Here is a 26213-nt window from a genome sequence, read left to right on the forward strand (position 1 = left end):
GGAATCTTTAAAGGTGGGATACAATGGTTTCTATTACTAACACCTTTACTGTGAGACACACATATCTTAATAATAGAACTACCTCCTTGCTCTCTGGAAACTTCTATTCTAAGAGATGTGAGATGAAATTCCAGACTAAGATTGAACATTGTAGTTCCAAACTTTTATTGTTAATGTGTAACAGGTGAACAGCACCGATCTTATGATGATACTTGGTGAGTCAAACCTCCTTATGTTCAGAAGTAATGTTTTCTGAATTGGCGACCAAGTGATGGGTTTATAAACTTTCAAAATGTCTAGTTTGCATGTGGGAACAACCCAGCTAGGCTCCAGGACAGGCAGGTAGCATCAAATGATGATGTGAGAAGCAACCTAAGGTTGGTTGGGCCAGAACTTTCCCCTGGGCACCCCAGGTCTTCCTCTGGATTAAGTCACTTATTGAGAAAGAGAAGTAAAGGAGGCAGCTGCCAAAGTTAATGATGCATGCTGATTTCTTTATGGAAAAGTCCTGGGAAAGCAAGGTCCAGAAGGAACCAGAAGGAACCTGAGGTATACCACAAGGGAAGGCAGGCATTCCCTTCTGAATCCTGAATCATTTTTAAATGATGCTATTGACACTCACCATCTAAATGTAAGATATTGTAGGCCAGCTAGTCTTAACTTTAAATGTGAGATTTGCCCAAGAGAAGCATATTTAACCAAATGGAAACATTGCAATTTTAGATCCCTGATGTGCCAGGATTCTCCTGGGTGACGCCCTGCCTATCTGCCAAAGACATCGTGTATATTGGCTTGAGAGACGTGGACCCTGGGGAGCAGTAAGTTTATTCCCTGGTGTGATTTACCTTTGCTTCTGGGTGTTAGATGTGTGTTTCTGGCAAAATCTACAAGAGGAAATTATTTAAAAGCAAGTACATCTCCGTGGATGTATTTTCAGGTGATGTATATCTTAATTGGCTCACTGTTACAATTACTGATAAATATATTGAGATAGAAATACAGTTCACAGAACCTAAATATTTTATTTACCACATTGACTTTTTCCTTACAAAGAAACAAGGCATAGAATCAGCCTCCTTATTAATCGTAGACTGTTAATATCTCTTCTTTCACAGCTACATTTTGAAAACTCTGGGCATTAAATACTTTTCAATGACTGAAGTGGACAAACTAGGAATTGGCAAGGTGATGGAAGAAACATTCAGCTATCTACTAGGAAGGTATGCTGTGTGTGGTGGGTGTGTGTGTGTGGCAAAGCACACTTGCTACTGACAATCAATGTAAATTATTAATAAAGTCTTTAAGTAAAATCACAGAACTTCAGTGGGTATTACGGTTTACAAAGCAAGGTAAGAACAATACATACCACTAAATATTAAACCATCACCTTTAAAATGAATTCCTCTCCCATCTCTTAAAGAAAAAAAAGGCCAATTCACCTGAGTTTTGATGTGGATGGACTAGATCCGGCTCACACACCAGCTACTGGCACACCTGTCCTGGGAGGTTTGTCTTACAGAGAAGGGCTCTACCTCACAGAGGAAATTTACAAAACAGGTAGGTTGAAATCTGGTCTGACACATATTTGTCTCCATGCTCTGAAAGCCAAGCCCCTGAGGACACTTCCAGAAAACGATGCAATAACTAAAGTGTTTTCAGTTAGTCCTCAGCTCTTTATGTTCCTGGATAATCTTTCAAGTCCATCTGTACTAAATTAAAAATAATTTAAAATATCACTTTTTTTTTTTTTTTTTGAGAAGGCATGGGAGATTGAACCTGGGACCTCATACATAGGAAGCAGGCTGTCAACCACTGAGCTACACCTGCTCCCGAAGAATTCATTCTTTTTAATCACTGTATTTTAGTTTTTACAAATACTCTTATTCAGGTAACTAAGGTTTTGGGGGAGAAAAGTTTTTGTATATTAAGTACTTATTGTATTTCATGCTCCATTTTTCTGTAAATAACTCCATTGGCTGGATTAACAAACACTGTTACAGAAACGAAGTATTTTTTAAGCCATATATCACTGCATTTGTATTTATAAAAAGCCATGAACAAACATGCATTTCTCTTTTATTAGGAAGACTTATATGTTTAAACATTTTAAGGCAGAAATTATTCTAAAAAGTAAAGAAATTCTAAGTCAAGGCTTTGCTTTGAACCCCCTAAAAATGTATTTTATAAATTACATTTTTTACTATTTGTCATTTTAGGGCTGCTGTCAGGATTAGATATAATGGAAGTGAATCCTTCTCTGGGGAAGACACCAGAAGAAGTAACTCGAACAGTGAACACAGCAGTAGCCTTAACCTTGGCTTGCTTTGGAGTTGCCCGGGAGGGCAACCATAAACCCGTTGACTACCTTAACCCACCTAAGTAGATATGGAGACATCGGACAAAAAGCTCACAGCTAATGACATAATTAGCAAATCTAATGACAAGGCTAGAGTTACCCTCCCAAAGGGTTGTCCTTTTAAGAAACATGTTTTGCCTTAGAAAATATCGACACAGTTTAGTATTAACTGTACAAACTGGTTTTCCACTTGGTGTGAAATTCAAGATTTGTGAATTCTAACCGGTGAAATTTTTTTTAAAAAGCATCCTTAGAAACAGAAATATACGTTAATTCCCAGTTTAAAATATCCTGACATTACAGATTAACACACCTATATGAACCCCCATCAGGAGGAGTCATGGTATTCCAGGACAAACTACCCCAACCTGAAAAGCTGCCATGTCCATGTTGGTCAAAGGAGGTGATTTTTTTTATAATAAACTCTTTATAATGATTCTTTTGTGCATGTTACATGTTTCCAAATAAATATAAATTATATGTTCACACACACACATGCAACCCAGAATTTTAAACCTAACCCGTTTTTTGCTTTTTTAGGAGGTACTGGGACTTGAACCCAGGACCTTGCACATGGGTTGCAGGCACTCAACCACTTGAGCTACATCCATTCCCCTAACCCTAGTTTAAACCTATAAAAGTTCAAATAATCATCTCATTTGTCTCTATGGTCTTTGCAAGAAAAATATTTTATTGAATTACTTTTAGGTAACAATTATGATGGAGCTTACTCTAGAACTATGCTGCCAAATATTGTAGCCACACGTGGTTAGTTTAATAAAATTAAAAATTCATTTCCACAGTTCCACTAACCATGTCTCAAGTGCTCAGTAGCCACAGTGGCTACTAGCCACTATATTGGACAGCACAAGTAGAGAACATTTCCAACAGCACAAAGGTCAAGTGGACACAGCTGCTCTAAAGTAACTGTTGATTTTTAAAACGAAAAACTTGTAGGAGGTAATGACTATAAAGGGCATTTTTTTTTCTCAGTTGTATCCTAAAACCAAATAAAGTTTCTGTCTTCTGTAACGTCCCTGATTGTTATAAACTCTTTTAAAAGCCCATTCTGAGAAAAAAATAAAGCTAGAGAGAAAAAAATAATTTTAATAATAAGTTAATTAGAATGCATATATATTTGGGGAATTCATCATTTTGATTTTCACTATTATTGTTTTGTTTTTTTTAAGATTTATTTATTTCTCTCCCCCCCCCCACCATTGTCTGCTCTGTGTCCATTCGCTGTGTGTTCTTCTGTGTCCGCTTGCATTCTTGTCAGTGGCACCGGGAATCTGTGTCTCTTTTTGTTGCGTCATCTCGCTGCGTCAGCTCTCCGTGTATGCAGCGCCATTCTTGGGCAGGCTGTACTTTCTTTCATGCTAGGCAGTTCTCCTTGCGGGGCGCACTCCTTGTGCATGGGGCTCCCCTCCATGGGGGACACCCGTGTGGCACGGCACTCCTTGCGCGCATCAGCACTGCGCATGGGCCAGCTCCACACGGGTCAAGGAGGCCCGGGGTTTGAACCGCGGACCTCCCATGTGGTAGGCAGATGCCCTATCCATTGGGCCGAGTCCACTTTCCTGATCCCCTATACTTTTGATGTTAACTTTACTGTAATCTAAAACATCTCTAAAAATGAAGTTTATTATAAATTAAAAAAATAAAAAAATAAAAATTATTACCATTCTAGGGTCTCAAAGGAAATATATTCCTCTTGAGGCAGCAAGAATATGTAGAGACTGTGCTGAGAGTAACACTTGAAATCATTTCTAGCATAAAACTTCTGAAAAACGTCAAGAACATTATTAGTCTGGAAAGAAACTTATACCATTACAAAAATTTTAGGCCAGATTGGCATGGCAAGTAAAGATTTAGCTTAAGTGACTGTAATAGTATGAACCGTGAAGAAAATCAAGATCTATGTATGAGGAATATATTTAAAAAGAAACTACAGTATATCTGATTAAATTTCACTAATTCTTTAAAAGAAACGAGTAGCTCTGAATTCTCAGGTCAGTGACAGTCGTCCACTCCAATTGGCACAGTTGTCTTGTGACCCAGGGAGCACACTGCCTGGCATATAGCAGACACATTCAAATTGAGAAATTAAAGAAAAGATAATATCACTTATTCAACAGATTTTACTATTTTTCAAATCTTTTACAATGTTAAGGCCATTTATTGCCTTCCCTCCAATTAACAGAATATCTATCAAAATGATTAAACCCTAAAGAAGCAAAATGTGTACTGTATTTAAATACATAAATATCTTAATTTTTTTTTTTTAAAGATTTATTTTTATTTATTTAATTCCCCTCCCCTCCCCCGGTTGTCTGTTTTTCTGTCTTTTTGCTGCGTCTTGTTTCTTTGTCCGCTTCTGTTTTCGTCAGCGGCACGGGAAGTGGGCAGCGCCATTCCTCGGCAGGCTGCTCCCTCCTTCGCGCTGGGCAGCTCTCCTTATGGGTGCACTCCTTGCGCGTGGGGCTCCCCTACGCGGGGGACACCCCTGTGTGGCACGGCACTCCTTGCGCGCATCAGCACTGCGCATGGGCCAGCTCCACACGGGTCAAGGAGGCCCGGGGTTTGAACCGCGGACCTCCTATGTGGTAGACGGATGCCCTAACCACTGGGCCAAAGTCCGTTTCCCAAATATCTTAATTTTGAGATTAAGAAAATTCAAAGAATCATCATATCATTTTCCAGATGTGAGTGTGGATTGGAAAAGCAATTACTCTACTTTTAAAAACAGAGATTGGAGAATCAACCATTTAAACATGATTTTATTTAAGTTTTTACACTTCTAGAGATACTTCCATACATGAATTTGAATTCATTTCACTCAGTAAGTTCAAGTTCAAAACAAAGGTAAAACATTGCCAATCTACCTTGACAGAAATATTGGGCCATTTACTTGGTAGTTTACAGTAAAATTTTTAAGCCAGTTTTAAAAGCATATAAAATTGTGTTTGTTCTTTCAATACAATGAAATCTAGTGTCCTTTACACCTAATAAAAATTTATTATTCCAAAGACACAAAAAGGAGATTTATGTATAAAATAATTTGTAATAACTACCTCTTTTACATGTATGGTGTTTTTAAAATAACCTATTTGAAAACCGAATCTGTCATTAGAATAAAAAATAAAACAACAGCTAGAACAGACAAGACTGAGAATGCCTAGTAAAAGTCTTTGATCAAAGATATTTCTATGTTCCCAGGAAGCTCTAATAAATTGTTATAGATACGAACAACATGTAGCTTAACTGGTCTCTTAGAGACAAAAAAAAAATAGACAGGGGGATGGGAGTTACAGGTGTCAACAGATTCACCATTTGAATCAAATGAAACAATCCGAACACAATTGCCTCTTCTACTACATCACTAGGTAGCAATATCATGTTCAGATTTAACAGATCTGAATCCACTTTCAAAGATGGATGGAATTCTGTTTTTGCCACAGTATGCCCTGGGTTCACTGAGTCACTGGCAGAGACCCAGGCACCTGACTGGATGGAGGTGCTGGGGACCCACTGCTCATGGCCTGTGGAGGCACTGCGGCTGGCTCCATCTTGCTGATGTGTGTGATGAACCGAAGACGAAGCTTTAAAGCTGGTTTTAAATTACAGATAATCTTCTCTACCTATGAATGAAAACACATTAAAAATATTTTAACCAGAGAACTTCAACTTTCCTCCATGAAAAATAGGAAGTGTAGTGGGGTGAATGAGAAGTTTTAAATGCAGAAACCTTTTTTTTTTTGTTCCTTTCCTCTCTCCCTTCCTCCTGCCTTTCCTCCCCACTCCCTCCCTCCATCATCTATATGCACACACTTACAAAAACATCCAGTTACCTAACTAGCCAGTTATCCCACCACCACAAGCTAGCATAGCTCACAGTGGAAATTCTACACATCCAACAAGTTGATAATCCTTTTAAAATGCTACCTTCACAGATGCACAAAGCATAGCAATATTTCATAGTTCTTTGAATAACTCACATCTGCAACATTTATCAAAATAGTATTAGATCTATTATTACTTAAAATAATTTAGGGAAATAAGTACATCGCTGGTTTCACAATTTTCTTAGTTTTACTGAAATGATCTTGTACCTTACCTGAAGTCAGAATCCACTAAGAGTTTTCCTTTTCAGGTCTAGTGAGGTTGAAGACAGGGAGAAACACTCTCCTGCTTCACCTTCACCTGACTAGCTTTGTCCCTGTTCTAGCTGTAACCTTTTGCTCTTCTTAGGGCTGACAAAACCATGAGAATATGCACTCAATTCCAGCAGAAGACATAAAGATTCTGGGAAGGGGTGCTACTGCATAGTCTGTTTTCCCTTGTGTAAAAGTTTTTTAGGTCGAAATATAAAGGATATGCTAAATAAAATATTTCATTATCGGTTCCCACTCACCTCTCTTTGACAGTCCTACTGAGGAATAAAGGAGTCAACATCTTCCTCACCCCAGCAGTTCGAAGAACCCAGCAGACTAGGACTGATAAACCAATTTACCTTCCTCCCCCATTACAGAAATAAATAACAATCAAGTATGAGAAAGGGGACAGTAAACACTACCTATCTGCACCACCCTCACTCCTCTCCACTCACAACTCTGCGGCCTACGTGTGGGAGACTCAGGCTCCCAGGAGGTCCCCACGCTCTCAGACAGCTCTACTGGGAAGTGCCTTATTGCACCCTACATCAGCGTGGCCTCCCCTGAACTTTGCTGGAATTCAGAGCCTCTCTGAGGTGACCCAGAACAAATCGAATATTCTAAACGACAACCTCCCAATACTGAGGACCTGAGAATCCCCCAGGATTTTTCTCACTTAGATTAAGCATTTCCAGATCCTTCAAATACTTGTCATGACTTATTCTCTTGACATCCTTGCCTCTAGTCACGCTTCAGTTTGTACAAGGCCCCAGAGTACACCCTAACCACTGTGGGCAAAGCCTGCACTCCTAACACAGCACTCGAGCCTCCCAGCAGCCACTCCACCCTGCGGCTTCCTAATGAGACGTGGTTAACTAAACTCCTGGCTTTGCCACATGTTCTGCTATAAACAGCAAAAGGTAAAAAGGCAAGAAAGTATAATAAGTATTTACTATACAGAATACTATGAACTAACAGGGTCCGATACCAACCTTTTCTTAAAAAAAAAAAATTCAATCAAAACAAAAAAATCCACCCAAACAAAAAGTCTATCACCCTCTGTTCAAGTTTTCTAAATTAACATTAAATATGGAAATGGATGTGGCTCAATCAATTGGGCTCCTGTCTACCATACAAGAGGTCCAGGGTTTGATGCCCAGGGCCTCCTGGTGAGGGCAAGTCGGCCTACGTGGAGAGCTGGCCCACGTGGAGTGCCGGCCCATGCGGGAATGCATCCCTGAGCAGGAGAGCCACCCTGCATGGAATGCTGCCTCGCGCAGGAAGAAGCTGCCCTATGCAGGAGTTCTGGCCGATGCAGAGAGCTGGTGCAGTAAGGTGACACAACAAGAGACAGAGGAGAGAAAATAAGGAGACGTAACAGAACAGGGGAGCTGAGGTGGTGCAAGACTAATCGCCTCTCCCCCACTCCAGAAGGTCCCAGGATTGGTTCCTGGAGCTGCCTAATGAGAATACAAGCAGACACAGAAGAAAACACAGCAAATGGACACAGAGAGCAGCCAAGGGGGGAACGGGGTAGAGGGAGAAATAAATAAAAAAACAAATCTTAAAAAACAGAAACAAAAAACCAGAACATTAAGTAAATTCAACTTACTTGCTCTTTCACACTGTCACCAGTAAACATATACTTCATATGATAGAGGAAGTCACAGATGGGATCCATGTAATTTAAATGGTTGCTACACTGGTCCACGTTCAGCAGCATGTCATAAAATGCCACACCAATCTATTTAAAAAATATTGTAAAATTACTGCAATAGTTCAAACTGGTTCAGTAATTCAGCATGATACAGCTAGACTCTGTAACAACACCAGCATAGGGGTCACGAGTTTACTGAAGGAACTGTCAGATGTCAGACAGATCTCTATGCACATGGGAGAAAGGACATGCCCTGCATGTATAATGGGACTCCAGGGTACTACAAAGTGCCTCCTAACAGGCTTAAATGGAATTTCTCTTCATAATTTAGTCATTTCCCTTAAAATTAAGAGACATATAATCCCCTTTCTGGAAACCAACTCCAGTATCTAGGAAACTGTACTCTCCAGGATGTGTTGGATTGTACCTTCTTAGTTCCATTTGATAGCTCATGCTTTGAGGTTCTATTCCTAGTTCATTTTCTATTTTTTCTCTATTCTTTCTATACTTATGGTTATAATTAAGTCCTGTGTAGCATGGGTCCCCAATATACTTTTCCATTTTTGGTTTTCTCCTCTGAATCCTAAACTCAATGGCTATTTCCCCCTGCATCTCCAATTCAGCACATCTGACATCAAACTCACAGTATTATAGGTACACAAAGTCACAGGTACACCAAGTCCTCTAAAATTTCTCTGAGATCCTACTAAACTGGTATCACTATGAATGATTGTGACCAGCAGTTTGAAAAACACTGGGATAGAAACCTAAATAGATCCTTTAAAATTTAATCTTATCACAAAAGACCCAGCACATATTTTACCTCTATCATACACCGCGTTCTCTCTTGCTGAAATCTTTGTAAAAATGGTCCTACAAGATGGTATACATAAAGCAACTGAAATTCAGTCTTCACTATAGGAAGAAGTACTTCAGTAAGAAATCTAAAATTTGAAGATAAAAAAAATCTCTTGTAATTTGAAATCAGTTTGTTTGAATTTTGTTAATACAACCTACCCAAGTACTTGCAAAACTTTAAATTCTGTTAACAAGAATAGTTCTGGGAAGCGGATGTGGTTCAGGTAACTGGGCTCCCACCTACCATCCGGGAGGTGCCTGGTTTGGATCCCCGTGCCTCCTAAAGAAGACAGTGAGCTGACGCGAGAGGCAGGCATGGCAAGTTGACACAAGAAGAAAAAACATAATGAGAGACACAACAAAGCAGGGAGCAGAGGTTTCTAGTGCCTCCTAAAAGAAGACAGAGAGCTGACATGACAGGCAGGCATGGCAAGCTGACGCAACAAGATGGCACAACAAGAGAGGCAGGGAAGGAAAACATAACAATAAACACACCCAAGCAGGGAGTGAAAGTGGCTTGAGAGATCAGGCACCTCCCTCCCACATCAAAGGTCCTGGGTTTGGCTCCCAGTGCTTCCTAAAGAGATAAGGAAATTGAACAGACAAAGCAAATGCAAACAATGGGGTAGGGAGAAATAAATAAAATATACCTTTAGGAAAAAAAAGAATAGTTCTAATTAATCCCATATCTCTTCCTGGCTCTTGCTGTCATATGATTATCAGAACAAATTACTTCAGTTTTAGGAGTTATTCTGAACAGCAAAACTACTGGGTAATAGAAAGTGAATAATCTGAAGTAAAAAAAAAATCTAATCTAATGTAAATGCCATTCTCAAAAAATTTGAATCTAAAAAATACTGAGTTTAAAATAAAATAAATCAGAAAATAGGCTAATATTAGTTATGTCGGTCAAAAGGGAATTTTCAGGATATGATTTGGAAAACACATACTCAAATTTGACTAAGCTTCCTGAAACTATAAAAAGTAGATTATTACTGTGCATACCAATCTATTTTCTTCAAACAACTGTGAAATAAAAGAGGCTTTCTGATTAACCAGAAAAACCTACTTCAGTTCTTATGGATTGAAATATAGACCTCATGTATAAATGAGATTAAAAAAAAAAAAACAAAAGCAAAAACAAAAACAAACATGGAGAAAGTCAAATTTCTTGATGAAATCATACTTACTTTGGAATGAGAGAAAGTTGCCCAATGTTTGAGTGGTGCCACACAGCATGTGCTAGAGCTAGCGTGTAACTACAGCTCATCTCCGAGTAGGATTGATGACAAGCCGTGAAATCAAAAAGGCGGAATGGATAGCCAACCCACTCTGTCTCCGATGTCAAGCTGGGACTGCTGATAACACTCACAATTCGATCATGAAGGACAATCCAATATGGCTCCTTTGAAACCAGAGGAAAGCCTGCTGAAAAACATCACTTATCCAGTATTCAACCCCAAAACCTATAGTAATAGAACCTTTTCACCCTTTAAAATTTTCTACTTATCTAGCATGTGTCTTTGTGCATACAGGGATTTTGGAATATAGCTGGATAGTTTAATAACTAGTCAAACTGGTCAATAAGAACCTGCAGAGAAGTATCTGTGAGTTAGAGGGCTCCATATTTGCTCATTTAGTACTTGCTATTCACTATGTAGTAAATTGGCTTTGCCAAGATTTACTATATGGGTGACACTGTTACATACACATAATTTAGAAATAAAAAATATATCTTTTGGAAGTGTATAAGGAAAACAGAAATTGTTCACAGAGGCACCTAAAGCTTGTAGAACAAAGGGTTAGACAATAGTGTTGAAATTCACAGATACCACAACAGTCAAAACTAAGACATTGAACTCCATTTTTCAATTAAGATCAATAATGACAATAGAAAGCAATTTAGTTCTTATACTATGTCAAGCTCAGCACTGAAAGTGTAACTTAAATGTTCACAACCACTATCTTATATGGTAGAAATTATTACTATCCCCATTTGACAGGTGAGGGTATGAAACGTAGAAGGCGTTGGTAACTAAACCAGATCACACAGGAGTTATGCTGAAGCTGTGATTCTTTCAGTTTTTTCTGACTCTTAATTCTGGGTTCTTAAACCATAAGATCCGTCACATGCTCATCACATTTGAAAATGTTACAGAGCTGGGAGATGCTAGATTTTAAGATGTTAGATCAACAGCTTCCAAAAAACACTACTCCTGAGGATATGCAAGATGACCCCTCTAGATGAAATAAGATAATATGAAAAGAATTACGTTTTACCGATATTTACTATACAGAGAAACAATGGTATGAACACATAATTTAGAAATAGATATATTTTTGGAGGTATGTAAGGAAACAATTATTCCTAGAGGTGCATAATCAAACAAGCTAGGAGAGCACTAGATTAGACAACAGTATTGAAATTCAGAGAATTTACAAGAGACAAAGCTAACAAGATGGATTTCATTTTTCAATTTCGTTTGGCATTAAATCTGTAAAACTATAGGATAAAGAAGCTGAATACCATATGTAAGCTTATAATCCTTGAGGATAAATCCACCTCCCATACACTCCCTAATCTGTTCCTGAATTTCTCTCTCTCACACAGTCTCCCATGTTAGAAACCTGCAAGTTTACTTTGATTCATTATACTTCTTACTCCCCATTATTCATTGCCATTTTCTAGTGACTCTACCTTCAAAATCAGCTCTTGAATTTGTCACCTCCTTTCAGTTTCTACCATCACTGCCTTTGCTCAAACCCTTGCAAAGCCCGCTCTGACTTCTGCAAGGGCCTCCTAGCTAACTGATCTCTCTGCTTCCAGCCATTCCCTTCCCCTAGGCCTTACCTGGTCAATCAACACCTGCCCTCCAAAACGCAGATTTGATATCCTTCCTTTAAAACTTTGAAGGCCTCTCACTATCAATGTGGGAAATTTTAAGTCCCCTAAATGTCTTTCAAGGATATATAGTAGTTGGCTCAATATTATCTTTCCAACATCACCTCTTGCCATGCTCCCAATGCATCTCATGTTCCATTTGTGTTTCTATTCAGTGGCAATTACTATCTCTACTGTGACACAACTGCTTCCCATGCTTACACACACTCTCAAGCAATTACTGGTGCAATCTTCCCAATCCTCCCCTGTCCCCCATCTCCATTCCCAGACTCCTAACGCCTTTCCTGATCAAATCGGGAAAAGTGGCTCATTCATACTACCAGTGGAGCCCTGCTCAACTGTACTAGGCTAGGTTTTATTTATCAGTAACATTTTTGAGGGGTTATTTGGTCTTTTCTTTTTCTTTTTTTTTCCAATTTATTTATTTATTTCTCTCCCCTCCCCCCACCCTGATTGTCTGTTCTCTGTGTCTATTTGCTGCATCTTCTTTGTCCACTTCTGTTGTCAGTGGCACAGGAATCTGTGTTTCTTTTTGTTGCGTCATCTTGCTGTGTCAGTTCTCTGTGTGTGCGGCACCATTCCTGGGCAGGCTGCACTTTCTTTCGTCCTGGGCAGCTCTCCTTAAGAGGTGCACTCCTTGCGCATGGGGCTCCCCTATGCTGGGACACCCCTGCATGGCATGGCACTCCTTGCGCGCATCAGCACTGTGCATGGGCCAGCTCCACACGGGTCAAGGAGGGTTTGAACCGCGGGCTTCCCATGTGGTAGATGGACGCCCTAACCCCTGGGCCAAGTTCGTCGCCTGTTTCGTCTTTTCTACACTCCTATACCAGCATACAATAAATGCTTGGCATGTGCTGTGCTGAACTGATCTTCGCTGGGGAGAATCATCACACACCAAACCACAGGTAATCACTAATTTATCAAATTCTGTGGTGCTGACTATATGTATGAGGGGATCACAGAAGGGAGACTGTGTGTGACTGGAGAAGCCATAGAAGGCTTTGCAGAAGAAGTAGGCCCTATGCTGGCCTACAGTGAGGAGGATTTAGAGAAGGTGATGAAGAAAGAAGGATTCAGGCATAATGTTTTCTTCACTAACATCTCAGAAGTGCCTGGAACATGTCTCAGTAAGCATTATTTGTATGAGTAAAGGCTCTAGACACACAGCATTTTAAGTGGCCAAAATAGATCAGATTATGATGTAATAACTAAGGCTGGATAGGCAAGGTGGGCTAGAAGATGCAGGGACCTGTAAATCGGGTAGGTATATTGAGTTCAGATGCAGAAAATAGTCCTTGTAGATTTCTGAAGCAATCACATATCATTTTTAAAAATTTGAAACAATTAATTTGCAAGATGTCTTTGCACAAAGGCATCCTATATACACCTTATTCTTTCTGCCTATAGGACATGGCTGCATTTCCTTATTAAGAGTAAACTACAATTATTAACTCACTGGTAGGGCAGTGATGATCAATCCAATTGCATTCATCCATGCTGTGATGTTCTCTCTTGGCACTAAAGGTTGACTTCAGGTGGGCAAAGAAGAGTAAAAATGTGAAATTACAAAAAAATTTTATATAGTTGACAGATCTTAATTTGAGGACATATATTGGGTAACAAACTGATTTACTCCAATAAAGCAAAAATGGATTCTCATTTAATAAATATTCAATTTCACAAATGTCAATAAGACATTTTTTTTTAGTTTTATCCTTTGACAACAGTTGTTGAATTGAAAACACTACTTCCTCTTATCTATATTTCTTCCTAATCATCAGCTCCTACTTTACATCACATCAAGAGAGGAATCATGAAAAGGCTGTCTTTAATTACAAATTCACACTATTCTGAAGTTAAATGTCAAACAGCTCATGAAGAACAGAAGCAGCAACAAGCGAGGGGGGTCTGGGCTTCAGGGCAACAGACTGGTCTATCAGCTCCAAATAGAACACATTCGCTTTTCAGACACCTGGCAGCCTAACCTCAGGAAATGGGATACCCACCTCTTCAGGACAACATTAAGAAGGGCGTTCCCCACGTCTTTGCCTGAAACATCCAAGGCCATGAGCTCTACACAAGTGACATGCAGGGCGTGGGCTGCTGGGTTGGGAAACTCGTTGAACCTCCAGTCACAGTTTGGGAACGGACCAGGAGATTTGCCAGCCATAGGTGCAGACAGTTAAGGAATCACAATTTGATTATTTTGAGACTAATTGCTCACTTCTGTGTAGTGCTTTTAAAATGTTTCTAAGCATCTCATAAGATAATTTTGATTATGAGCTTCAAGTAAGAGATAGAGAAGTAACCTAAGGGCAGAAAGATTGAGGCAAATGATATAAATAAACTGCAAATAATTTTGACATGGCTGAAATGTGCTGAAAACAAGCACTGGCTTCATAGATGGGCTTTTCTTTTAACTGTGACATTATGCATATAACCAAGGTATCCTGAGGCTTTATCAGCCTGGCTATTTTTTTTAAGTTATAGGACAATTAATAAGAATATTACATTATAATGAGCAATTCTTATTGTAGCAGTTTGATATGGTTATGAATTCCAAAAAGAAATATTGGATTATGTTTACAAAGTGATCTTTTTCTCTGGGCATATTAGATTATATTGGATTCATAGTTTTACTTGATTAAGTAATTATGTAAACCCCTTGTTCAGTAGGGTGTTGAGTCCCCACCCTTTGGTGAGTGGGGACTCATGGACTCACAGATAAAAGGCATGGTAAAGGACAGAGTTAGGGCTTTTAATGTTGGAGTTTTGATGTTGAAGTTTGATGCTCAAGCTGGAGCCCCAGGGAGAGAGACAGAGCCATTCGCCTGATAGTCTAAAGCTGACCTTGTGGAAAGGCAAAGCCTAGAGAGCCTCATAGTCTACAGCTGACCTTATGGAGAAAACAGAGGGGTTGAGCCCAGAGGAACCCAGGAAGCCTGAACCCTCGCAGAGTTGGCAGCCATCTTGCTCCAACAAGTGGAAAAAGACTTTGGTGAAGGAAGTAACTTATGCTTTATGGCCTGGTATCTGTAAGCTCCTATCCCAAATAAATACCCTTTATAAAAACCAATCAATTTCTGGTATTTTGCATCAGCACCCCTTTGGCTGACTAATATACTTATATTTCAGAAAACACATTTCTTTGTGCAGGAAAGAATCTGTCACACCTATTTACACAAAATTTCCATCTAGTAAACAGCAATATGGCATATAGATATTTAGGGATAGTGTGCTAACTTAAAACATGAAATCAAAAATGAAGAAAATAAAAATACCAGTATAGCAGCTCTTTTTCATTAAAAAAGCTTTTTTTCACTAAAATACCCTTTTTTTAAAAAAGTATTGTTGTCTATTATTACTGTTCCAAGTACTAAATAATTATTTAAAGCAACAAGAAACTATGTGCCCCAGCAGCAAATGCACATGGTACAACATATAATACTTTTATTTAGGAATAAGATTTTTCTCTTTGAAACAAATCTCCATGAAGCCTATTGAGTATAAATTTTCATGGAGTGAATTTTAGCCTATCTGGCATGATGCTGCTAATTTAAGATTTTAAAACCCTTATAAAGGTAGAAATAAAATTGATAAAATCATTTTTAGAAACTGAAGTCTCAGAATATATAAAAACATTACCTAGGAAAGAAAAAATATATGGCCTTGTAATTGAAATACTGTTATTTCTGGAAAGTCTGCAAAATCAAATAAAAAGGATATTATCTACTAGTCTGCCAATCAGCCTGCAATAGTAGGAGTCATCGGGGATCCAAGGGTTGTCTTCTCGTGCATTCATGGCGCACTTCAGGTAAGTGTCACTCAAACACCAGCCCTGCGGTCGATTGTCCTTGAGAGAACCAATGATCGCATGGACGAGTTTACGTTTGAGATGTGGACGCTCTCTCAAATGCATTTCATAATAGTGCAGAGTATTATACAAATAAGTCACTGGACGATCTGCCAAGAAGAAAATCGATCACTACCATGTTTATCTGATTACTGACAACAATGAAAAATGAATCCTCTGTTTTCAAGATTACTGATAAGATTACAAAACTATTTCAAATGCTGGCAATTGCATATTTTTATCTATGGCAAGGCAGAAGGCTTCTAACAATATACAATGATTGAATCTCAAACTAATGTATTCCAAAAGGGTGTCCATCATACCCTTTAAGCTAGCAATTCCACTTCTGGGAATTTATCCTATGCAAGGGACATCCGTGTAGGCCACTTGCTGCAGCCCTGGTTTGTGCTAGCAAAATACTAGCAACAACCTACATGGTTGGAAAGAGGGACTAGTTTAAGAAAATGATGGTATGTATGAAGCAGATTTTTGTGCACTGAAAGGAAACCATCAGTATATATCCACATTATAAGGGTGGAAAACGAAGTACAGAACAATGTGTATTATCCTATTTTGTGTAGACAAAACAAGCCAGGACAATATATTGGGCTTCACTTTTGAAGAAGTTTTGGATCCAGAGAGGTTCGAAAATGGTAGGGGAGGAATACTGGTGTGGGATGTTATTGACAGGGGACACATGGTCGGCAGGGAGTTCTCCAGGGCATATATCCAGGGTACATAAAAACGTCTGGATATTTTCATAGTGGATACAATTAAAAACAACTGAGGGAGTGCTGAGTTCCTAGCCAGGGGAGCTCTATCACAGTCCCTAAAGGAACAGCAACAATCCCCCAAGTGCAATGGCAAAGACCAAAAAAGAAGGAAGGTCCAACAGTGAGCCCTTGATACTAATGACTAAGCTTGTGAGCCTGTGCACCTGAAATAAGAACAAGGCATAGAGCTGCAGGGTGCCTAAGAGTTACCTCCTGAGAGCCTCCATGTTGCTCAAAAGTAGCCAGTCTCGAAGCCAAACTCAGCATGTAAATGCATTGCCTTCCCCCCAGCGTGGGACATGACTCCCAGGGATACGCCTCCCTGGCACCGAGAGATTACTACCAAGTACCAGCTGATGATGTAACTAGAAAATGACCTTGAATAAAAGGTTCAACTCGGACCAGCAGAATATCTCAGTCTACATATAATACCAGGAGTTAAAAATCCTTCTTGACCTGAATAAAAGGGGGAAATGGAAAGGACAAATGCATTTATATGGCTATGAGTCTCCAAAAAGAGCTGGGAGGTTATCAGAGGGGTTGCCCTTAGGCACACCTCAGCAGAGTCCCAGAGACAGATAAAGTAGATACAACCCCAGGTATTGGTTCTTCTGAGGGCTATAGAGACCCACAGGTTCTATGGTCATGGCAGATGGAGTTCAGTGCCATGTCAGTTGGCCCTACTTTGGAGTTTGTGTTTCTGTGTGATGGAGCTGGACTCAGATGTGATCTTTGTTCACAAGCCTCTCCTGTTTTACCAGAACTGTAGTTGGTGCTGGGGTTTAATGTATACCCAGGGCACCTGAATCTCTGGACTGACCATGTGATAGCCAGGCCCTGAGCCTCCACAGACTTCAGCTCTTACACTCTGGTTTATTGGACTTACCCCACTCATCTAACATGGAGGTGAAGAAGGTCAACCACCACACCAGGGAGCCAAGAGTGCCTACAACTGAAAGCAGGAGGATTGCATCCAGCATCCATGTGGAATCTAAGCCCCCTCTTGATACAGATGTGGAGTGGACACAACCATTCCAAGGTCCACAGGATGAAGGAATAGAGTATGGATTAGAGTTGACTTACTGATATTCTATTCATGAACTACTGTGATTAGTAATCGAAGAAATTGTGGCAGTAGTGTAGAGAAAGTGGCCATGGTGGCTGCTGGGGGTAGGGAGTGGGAGGAAGAGATGAGATGTGGTGGCGTTTTCAGGACTTGGGAGTTGTCCTGGGTGGTGCTGCAGGGACAGTTTCCGGACACTGTATGTCCTCTCATGGCCTACTGGGTGGAATGTGGGAGAGTGTGGGCTATGATGTGGACCACTGACCATGAGGTGCAGTGGTGCTCAGAGATGTATTCACCAAATGCAATGAATGTCTCATGATGATGGAGGAGATTGTTGTTATGGGGGGAGGAGTGGGGTGAGGGGGGTGGGGAGTATATTGGGACCTCATATTTTTTGAATGTAATATTAAATAAATAAAGACAAAAACAAAAAACAAAAAACAAGCCAGGATATCTAAGAAAAGACTCATGAGAAGGTGGTGACAGTGGCCGCCTACAGAGAAAGGGACTGGCTAACTGGAGGACAGGGTTGGCACTGAATTACTTTCACTGTATACCCTTCTCTCTACCATGTGCATTTATTACCTAAACCAAAAGAAAAGTGTTTTTACAGGAATGCGCCCTCGAACTTCAGACCTCCTTTATAGCGTGAAAACCCAAGTCACACTTCTGGTTTGTAGGGAGGTGTCTTAGATTAAGGGCTACAACCAGAACTGCCCACCAGACAAAGGCCTTCTCTTTGGGCCCTTGCAGCTGCTCCAGGCCTTCGGCACTCCTCCCTCCGACCCCACCAAGTGCCCAGTTACTGTGTTTAGCACTTAGCTGTCTTTGGTATTTTTCTTTCACCATTGTCCTCTTAATCAATCAAGTCTTGTTCCTCCTTTCTCATTTCCACTACCATCACCCTCCCACCCTCCTTTAAAACTCATCATGCACCTGAGCTTTTTGACATTGATCATTGAAATGATTTCCTCCTTCCAACACATCCTACCAACGACAGCTAATTCATCTTTTCTAAAATAATGCTTTCTAGGCCATGACCTTATTCAGTAACTTCTGACTTCCCCTTATCTGCAGGTTATAAAATCAAAGTTTCTCAGCATGGCATTCACGTTGATCTACAGTCAGGTGTGACCTCTCATCCAGATTTATTTCTAGAACTCCCTGGTAGGAATTCTCAATTCAACCTAGGTCACTGCTCTTCAAATATATCTTGCATTTTTTTGTGTGTGTTTGTTTTTTCTGTCTTCATGATTTTCCAAAATTATTCCTTCTGCCTGGTGAGCTTTCTTCTCCTTTCTGCTTATACAAATCATGTGCACCACAGTTGACATTCAGTCTAAGAAGCATACCCACATTCATTTAGTTCAAAGGAACATCACTCTGTTTAAACCCATACTTCTCTCCTCCTGTACTCACTTGGCAATTAATAATGTACTATGTAAATTATGGCATCCCTTGCATACCAATTATTTTTACTCTTTAGAACTTTTGTTATGATCTATCTGTTCATATATTTATACAGTATATTTTAGACTTAGTGGTATCATTCCACAATACTTACTCTGAAAATACTTATATTTTTTAAAAAGTTTAAAAATCTTTTAGTACCACTGTAACAACAGTCAGGCCTAGCCCACTTCTGTTTCTAGAGCTATTAGATAGAATTAAAGTTTGAAAAAGCTCACCATGAAATTTATATAAGCCTCCTAGGTGATCCAATAGAGTCTCCAGTGATTTAGAAACTGGAAGCAACTCTAAAAATCTGTGTATTACTATATCAAATACTGGAAGGAATCGAAGACACACATTTCCAAAATAGATGGGCAGGTAGGGAGACTGGATCTGTACAGGAGGATCGACTTGTTCTGCCAGGCCCTCAAAATACAGCTTCTCTGGATATTTCTGTGGAGGTAGAAGAGAAGGTATGTTTCAGACACCTTTTTCTTTCTCTTAAAAAAAGAGCAAAATAACCTTGAAAATAATATTTAGAAACACATTTTTTATAAATAAACATTAAAAATTATACTTTATTATATTCAATTCATTTTGTATTTTAAATACCCATAGCTCCTGAAACAGCAGTTTCAAAATATTCTTAATATTGGAGAATCTCTAGAACCTTGAGGATGTTTCACAAGTTCATTTACCTCTGGATAGACTAGAGAGAAAACCAGCAGAACATAATAGAGAACACACCTAAACCGATAAGCAAAATTCCTAGTATGGCTTGAAAGGGTGAGATGGAGTACTAATGAGAACGTACCTTGTGGTAATTCATGTGCTTTGTATGCCAGTCATTCTGTAGCCAGTGCTCCGGGGAATTTTCCTTCACAAAGTCACTTACTCGATTTCTAAAATCATTTGGCTTGAGTAAGAGCAACTGAATTATGAAATAACAAACCTGAGCTTCATTTCCTTCATGACTACGCATGGCCTTTGGAGAACAACAATAAAATTATATGAAAAAGACTGACCAGTGCAAAAGGAGGACTCAAGATTTTTCTCTGCCACTTCAGAATCTAAATCTCAATGCAGTAAAATCTACTATTATTTCCTTATATGTCTAGTCTATTCCAAACCAACTATTCTGCATTCTCCTAACATATATTTGGCCCTCACCAATCCTTCTGCCTAGAATGTCCATCTTTATTTTGAAATTTAATATTTCCTCGAAGATCCACTGCCTAGGTAGATGTGATCTCTGATGCCTAGCAACTGTTTCCTGATACTTCTTCTTATCCTTTTATTTTAATGGTTTACAGACTTATCTTATTTCCCCTACCAGATTATAAACCACCTTTATATCTATTTTCCACAGCAAAGAGGTTAATGTTAACCAACTGATAAGCTGCTCCAAATAGCATCACCAGAGTATTAAAGAAAAAAGAATAACTCTGCAGTATCTTTTCTAACACTCTGACTGAAATAGACATCAAAGTCAAAAGAAAAAACACTTGATGGCTTTGCACAACATGCAGTCCTGACTGTGATTACCAAGCGAACAGGAACAGGTATAATGGTAGTCAGCATACAAATGCAGTGACTTTTTACTACTTTCTGCCTCTATGGTAAGTCACTGAGAATCAACCTCAAGAGTCTAACTGCTTGCAGGACCCTCAGTCTCATTGATATCTGTCTCTTCTATGCAGAGGACACAAAAGATATTCAGTACATATTTACTGAATAAATGAATAAGGAAATGCGGATAATCTCTAGTTGCTTAGGAAAGGGTTAGCAATGCTGGATTATAGTATGAATCCTTCAAATTCTCAGAAACAACATCGAGTAGATCAGTGCAAGGAGCATCATCATACTCCTTGAGTCAAAGAAAATGGAAAAGCTTAGAAACATATTTATTCTTACCAGGCAGAGAATTAATCTGTCCAATGTAACAATGTTGTACTTCCATACCATGTCATTAAGAATCTCGATGCATTTGTTGAGTTGCTGACCCCCCGCTGATGTGGAGAACTCATAGACCAGGAAATCTGCAAATGTCCTCACATGGGCTACCAAGGCCCTGGCTCCAATTCTCTCTAGTACTCTGGAAGGCAGTGAGTACAAAATAAATTCTACTCTTTTGGATATAGCAGTTGGCCAAATGGAGTGCAGATGTAGGCCTTCAGCTTACCTGTAGCCAATCTGATTAATATGATCTGTTTCCAAAAGCATTTTCCAGAGAAGACAAAGGAAGAGAGGGGGAGAGCCTTGCATAGAAAAGTGGGTAATGATGTCATTTTCATTGCTCATTGACTTCCACTTCCTATACTCCTCCTCCACATTCTTTTTCAGATTAAAACGGCTTTCCTGTGGTACATTATTTTGTTTGAAGAAGGCCTAAAAAGATCAGAAGTTTATTTCAAAGGAATAAGTAGTGAAAGATTAAATATATAAGCTCAATGTAATCAAATGAGCACTAGATTCAGAGGCAAGAAACCAAACTTGGCTTTGACACTAATAAACTTTAGGTGACCTTGAACAACTCAGTAATTAATGCCTGAATTTCCTCAGCTGGAAAATACATACAACACTAGAACATCTCAAAGATTCCTTTTAGCTCAAACTCCAAGCAAGTCTGAATTCAAAGCTTTTTCAAATATCTGTCAACACTTCTGCTCATCTTAGAAAAGAAAAGGACATTTAGGGGGCCCTTTGGGTTACACATTTCAGTATCTCTGTAAGAAAAGTTCATTACTCCAACCCAGTGGTTTTCAGAGTATGGACACCAGGAGAGCAATATGAGTTATCACCTGGAAACTTGTAAGAAATGCAGTTTTGTAAATCTCACCCAAGTCCTACTGAATCAGAGACTTCTGGGCTGGAGCCCAGCAATCCCTGGTGATTCAGTTGTACCTAACTTTAAGAATCACTGCTCTAACCCTATCAGAAATTATGGAAAACAGATGCTCACCATGCTGTAAATTTTCCCTGAAAAGTAGACAACAAATCAGGTTTACATGTCTTCATATTGTAATAGCCAAGTTTCACAGTCTTTCTGTGGGATTTTTTTAAACTATTCACTTAAGTACTGCATATATATACTGTGTGAAGCTACACTAAATTATATTCCTCCCCATTTCAGCTCTGTGACAGAGGAAGAATTATACAGGTAATGTGTTAATTCTCATGAGATCCTAAAACTTTTAACTATTAAGGTAAAACCATAATGATTAAATTCGTAGAGACACATTGGGCAAAGAACAACTCAAGAGATTTTGGAAGTAAGAGCATGAAAGAAGAAATCAAATCTAATTTTCTTTCAGATGTAACCAAAACAACTTCCTATGAATGGGAAGAAAAACTGCATATGTATTCATTATGTTATTCAAGACAATTACCTGTAGCGGGCCTGGAAAACAGCTAAGGGTATGTGAAGCCCAATTATGAGGAGTAAAGCTCATGATGGTCTGAAGTATGTCTTTACACCAAGTTCCCTGGATTGAATCAGAGCCTGTAAAAAAATCTAAACAGACAGAGATGTAATCCAGATATAAATGATCATATCCACAATTCATAAAACATACCTAGAGAAACTCACAAACAATTTTGTACACTCAGAGAATTTCACTGCAGTGCATTCACAGATTAGTTATATTCAGCTTAGGACCTAAACTGTCTTAGTTTATGAGTGATTTGTATTAGTAAATATGAGCATAATTAGTAAAAAGAAGACAAAAGACATTTGGAATCTCTCTTTTAGATTACAGAGTACCCATGATATAACAGTGATACTGGCCCAGGGTCACTGCTCAGATAATTTCCTCTGACAATGATTTCCTAGGACTTTACTGAGCTAAGAGAATAGAATTAAAAAAGGAGATGTCTTTTCTGGTAGTTGAAAGCATGTTCTGTAGACTACAAATACAGATCTCTAAATCAAGGAGGCGTATTTATATAAAACCAGACAGCTTAGACAAACGTATTTGTGATGGCTAAATTCAATAACTATACCTTTAAAACAATAGCTCTCCAAGTGTGGTCTGTGGACTTGGCAGGTCCCCAAGACCCATTCAAGGGGTTGATGAGGTCAAAGTTATTTAAGTAATAATACAAAGATATCATTGGGCTTTTTACTGTGTTTACATTGATGATGCAAAAACAATGGCAGAAGCCCTCCAGAAGCCCCATACCCTCCAATTCCTCTTCCTGTTACTGTTGCCACATGCTCACTATACCTGTTACATGAGTTGCTCTAGCCAAGGTCAGTATCAAGGCCCGGTTTAGTTCTTCTGATTCCGCTGACAGCACTGTTTTGGGATCACTAAGGAAGCGTGTAAACTGTGGCTGCACCTCTGAGCTCCCTAATGCAGTTATAAGCCTGAGAGCAGTGCTCTCAACACTGGAAGGTGGGAGGACAACAGAACGTGAAAAAGTTACAAATTGCATATAAAATGTCAGAAAATTAAATCTAACTGAAAGTCAATTTCAGTTGAAACCAAAATGTAAACACAAACTTCCCTTCTTTTATTTTTTTTTTTAAAAAGGGCCTCTTTTGTGTGAGAATAAATTTTGGTTAATTTGTTTTAAAAACCTGATTGTGCCAAATTTTATAGTAAAAACCATTCACCATTTTTATATATTTGAAAGAACTTGTGGCCTGTAGAACTCAAAATTTTCACCTGGATATACTGCATTTAAATAATTACATTCTTCTATCTGAAATATATTTTCACCTAAGGTAAAATCAAAATGACATGATACTTAAGCCATACTCCGAAATATATTTAAACCCAGCTAAGTTAAAACTTAATGACAAAAGCCTTGGAAACACTAATTCTCAGTCCAAAGATTCAAGGGCAAAAATTTAATAAGTTCCTGTTTAAGAAACTCAACTCTATTCTTATTATATTGGAGAAAAAATATTGCAGAAGAAGAGGAGTTTGAATGAAATGAAGAAAAAAAAAAATTATGAGGCAAAGGATCAGGTTCACCTTCTCCAAAAAAGCTTCTAATAAATCCTAAGGAAAGACAGTCTCCCATGGGCTCACCAAAGATGGAGCTGGTTCTGGTTTGTTTGCGCAACTGCAGCCAAGGTATGAAGATGACTCAGGAGCTGAACTCTGTAATGAGGCTGAATGTGGTGCATGCGGTAGCTGAACATCTCAAGGAGAGTGTGTAAGATGCCCCATGCGTGAGACTTGAAAACAGTTGGAAGAAGCTGGCCTTAAAGAACAAGACAATTTAAGGCACCAATTATTAAAAGCTGTGCATTAAAAAACATTTGAAAAAAAGTCAAATTAGTATATTTATAATAGTATAATCATAAAAGAGTGCTATCATAACAAATATTCTACACCAATGCAAGGTGTTGGTGGTCAGGTCGTGTATGGGAATCCTGTATCTTAGGCATGATTGCTCTGTAAAATCACAATTTCTCTAAAAAAAAAAAGGTGAAGAAAAGTCACATTGAGTAAAACGGATATATAGATTTAATCATACACATATAATTCATAAATTCTATTTTAAATGCAAATAAAAATACAAGTCCCAATTAAAATATAAAGTTATTTTTTCCTGGAATCTGAAAAAAGAATATTCAAATTCATCTGGAAAAATAAAATGAGCCCAGATACGAAAAAAATTACTCTGTGTTTCCTCATATCTCAGTTATCTTTTAAATTACTTTCATAGTTAATATTTCCAACCTTTTGAATCATGAGAATCCCTTTTTAATATTAAAAAATAGCACTATACTGATTCATGTTCTCTCCCACCTCCCAAAAAAATACTTACTTTTATTTAACTCTCAAATATCTGGGTTAAAGTAAAAATTATACTATAGTAAAAACTTAGAATTATCATAAATCAGAAAAGCACTTTCATATTAGAAAGCAATTGTTTAGAGTTGCCTAGCAACTGTCAGACATTATAATGTGTCTTCTGCAATTATAACAAACTCTCCTTCTGCCCTGGATGACTAGCAGCAGACACACAACAATGGGAGTGCTGGGACCGTGGCTTCCTGTAGCGACAGCCAGGGACAGATGAATTAACGACTTTAGTTCCAGGTTAGGGACCATGTGCATCCTGCTCACTACATTCCTGTACCTAGCACAAGGCCCCTTTCCTACGACTAGACTCAAAAACACACCTCACTCCCTTAACCCTCCTTCCAGCTTTATTTTCCCTCTAATACTTCTTGCCTTCTGACACAGGCCATTTCACATATGGACTTTGTTTACTGCCTGCCACCCACTGGCAGGTGAACCCCATGATGACAGTGACTTTTGCTCACTGCTGTAGCCCCAGTGCCCAGAGAAGAGTACCGAGTAGATGGTAAATAGTTATAAGAAAACTCTGCCTTACTGATAAATCCTTTGATGCCCAAAGACTCTATTTCCATATAGACCAATAAGCGACTGTAAGTTTCCACTAGGGCTGGAGCCAAGGCCACACTGGATTTTGCATGAGCAAGTTTTATCACCCTGGTTGCAATGCTGTGAATAAGGCTGAGGAGAAACAATGAGGAAGGAAAAAAAAATCTGTATTTTTGATATAAAGACAAGATTTACTCTATAATGTAACTTGGTATAAATCTGAATTTTAATGGTTAAAATCTAGCTTATTCAGTTAATACTATTTAAATTACACAGGAAACTTGCTTTCAGTATACTGTATGACTAGAGACTAATCTGGTTTTTATGAGCTTTCAGTGGGTATCAGAGTCTGTTTGCTCATGGAAAAAGCAAGATTTGGGTATAACTCATAGAGACATATTGGAGTGATTTTAGTCTATTTTTCTTTTTCAAAATGCAACTAAAACTATTTACAGAACTGTTACAGAATTACTTAATAAATCACTGTTAAAACCCAAACCTGAAGTTCCAGCAGGGCTCTCCTCAGACCTGCTACATATACCCAATAGCCCAGATATAATTCTATTCAACACTTCTTCCCCCTTGGAAGAGAACATGGTTCCTTTAGAACCAATGGCCAACTGGAGGCTCTTTGTGCTTTCTCTGTAGCTCCCTGAGTATGTGTTTGTTTTAAGTTTGAGTCAATATGAAAAAGCTGAAAAACTAGAAACCAGTCCTTCTTGATAATGCAGAAGATCTAGGTATACTAGGCCACATTCCCACAATACAGGA

At 38.8% G+C, this 26213-nt stretch overlaps 2 protein-coding genes across 5 annotated transcripts in view; one reads left to right on the top strand and one right to left on the bottom strand.

The window, feature by feature from the left end:
• ARG1 (arginase 1) overlaps positions 1–3392 on the top strand; it is a 41533-nt gene extending 38141 nt beyond the window's left edge. Inside the window, exons 6-9 of the mRNA XM_004450139.4 lie at positions 724–818; positions 1116–1220; positions 1421–1557; positions 2217–3392. Coding sequence (XP_004450196.1) covers positions 724–818; positions 1116–1220; positions 1421–1557; positions 2217–2383 — 504 coding nt within the window. The 3' untranslated portion in view covers positions 2384–3392. The remainder of the gene's footprint in view (positions 1–723; positions 819–1115; positions 1221–1420; positions 1558–2216) is intronic.
• Positions 3393–5118: 1726 nt separating this feature from the next.
• MED23 (mediator complex subunit 23) overlaps positions 5119–26213 on the bottom strand; it is a 46628-nt gene continuing 25533 nt past the window's right edge. For 2 of the 4 annotated variants that reach the window (XR_011650143.1, XR_011650142.1), the window contains 15 exons: positions 25432–25574; positions 24114–24288; positions 23301–23464; positions 22464–22588; positions 21257–21462; positions 20989–21169; positions 19889–20059; positions 19311–19527; positions 15657–15893; positions 13937–14912; positions 13387–13459; positions 10216–10430; positions 8991–9111; positions 8123–8254; positions 5119–5997 (listed from right to left, as the gene is read on the bottom strand). Coding sequence is in view for 2 of the 4 variants with exons in the window: in XM_004450138.5 (XP_004450195.2) it covers positions 5830–5997; positions 8123–8254; positions 8991–9111; positions 10216–10430; positions 13387–13459; positions 13937–14102; positions 15657–15893; positions 19311–19527; positions 19889–20059; positions 20989–21169; positions 21257–21462; positions 22464–22588; positions 23301–23464; positions 24114–24288; positions 25432–25574 (2494 nt within the window). In the remaining 2 variants the exon portion in view is untranslated. The remainder of the gene's footprint in view (positions 5998–8122; positions 8255–8990; positions 9112–10215; positions 10431–13386; positions 13460–13936; positions 14913–15656; positions 15894–19310; positions 19528–19888; positions 20060–20988; positions 21170–21256; positions 21463–22463; positions 22589–23300; positions 23465–24113; positions 24289–25431; positions 25575–26213) is intronic. The other 2 variants (XM_004450138.5, XM_004450137.4) reach the window with 1 other exon arrangement.

The sequence above is a fragment of the Dasypus novemcinctus genome, chromosome 11 (assembly GCF_030445035.2).
Source record: "Dasypus novemcinctus isolate mDasNov1 chromosome 11, mDasNov1.1.hap2, whole genome shotgun sequence".
NCBI classification, from domain to species: Eukaryota; Metazoa; Chordata; class Mammalia; order Cingulata; family Dasypodidae; genus Dasypus; species Dasypus novemcinctus.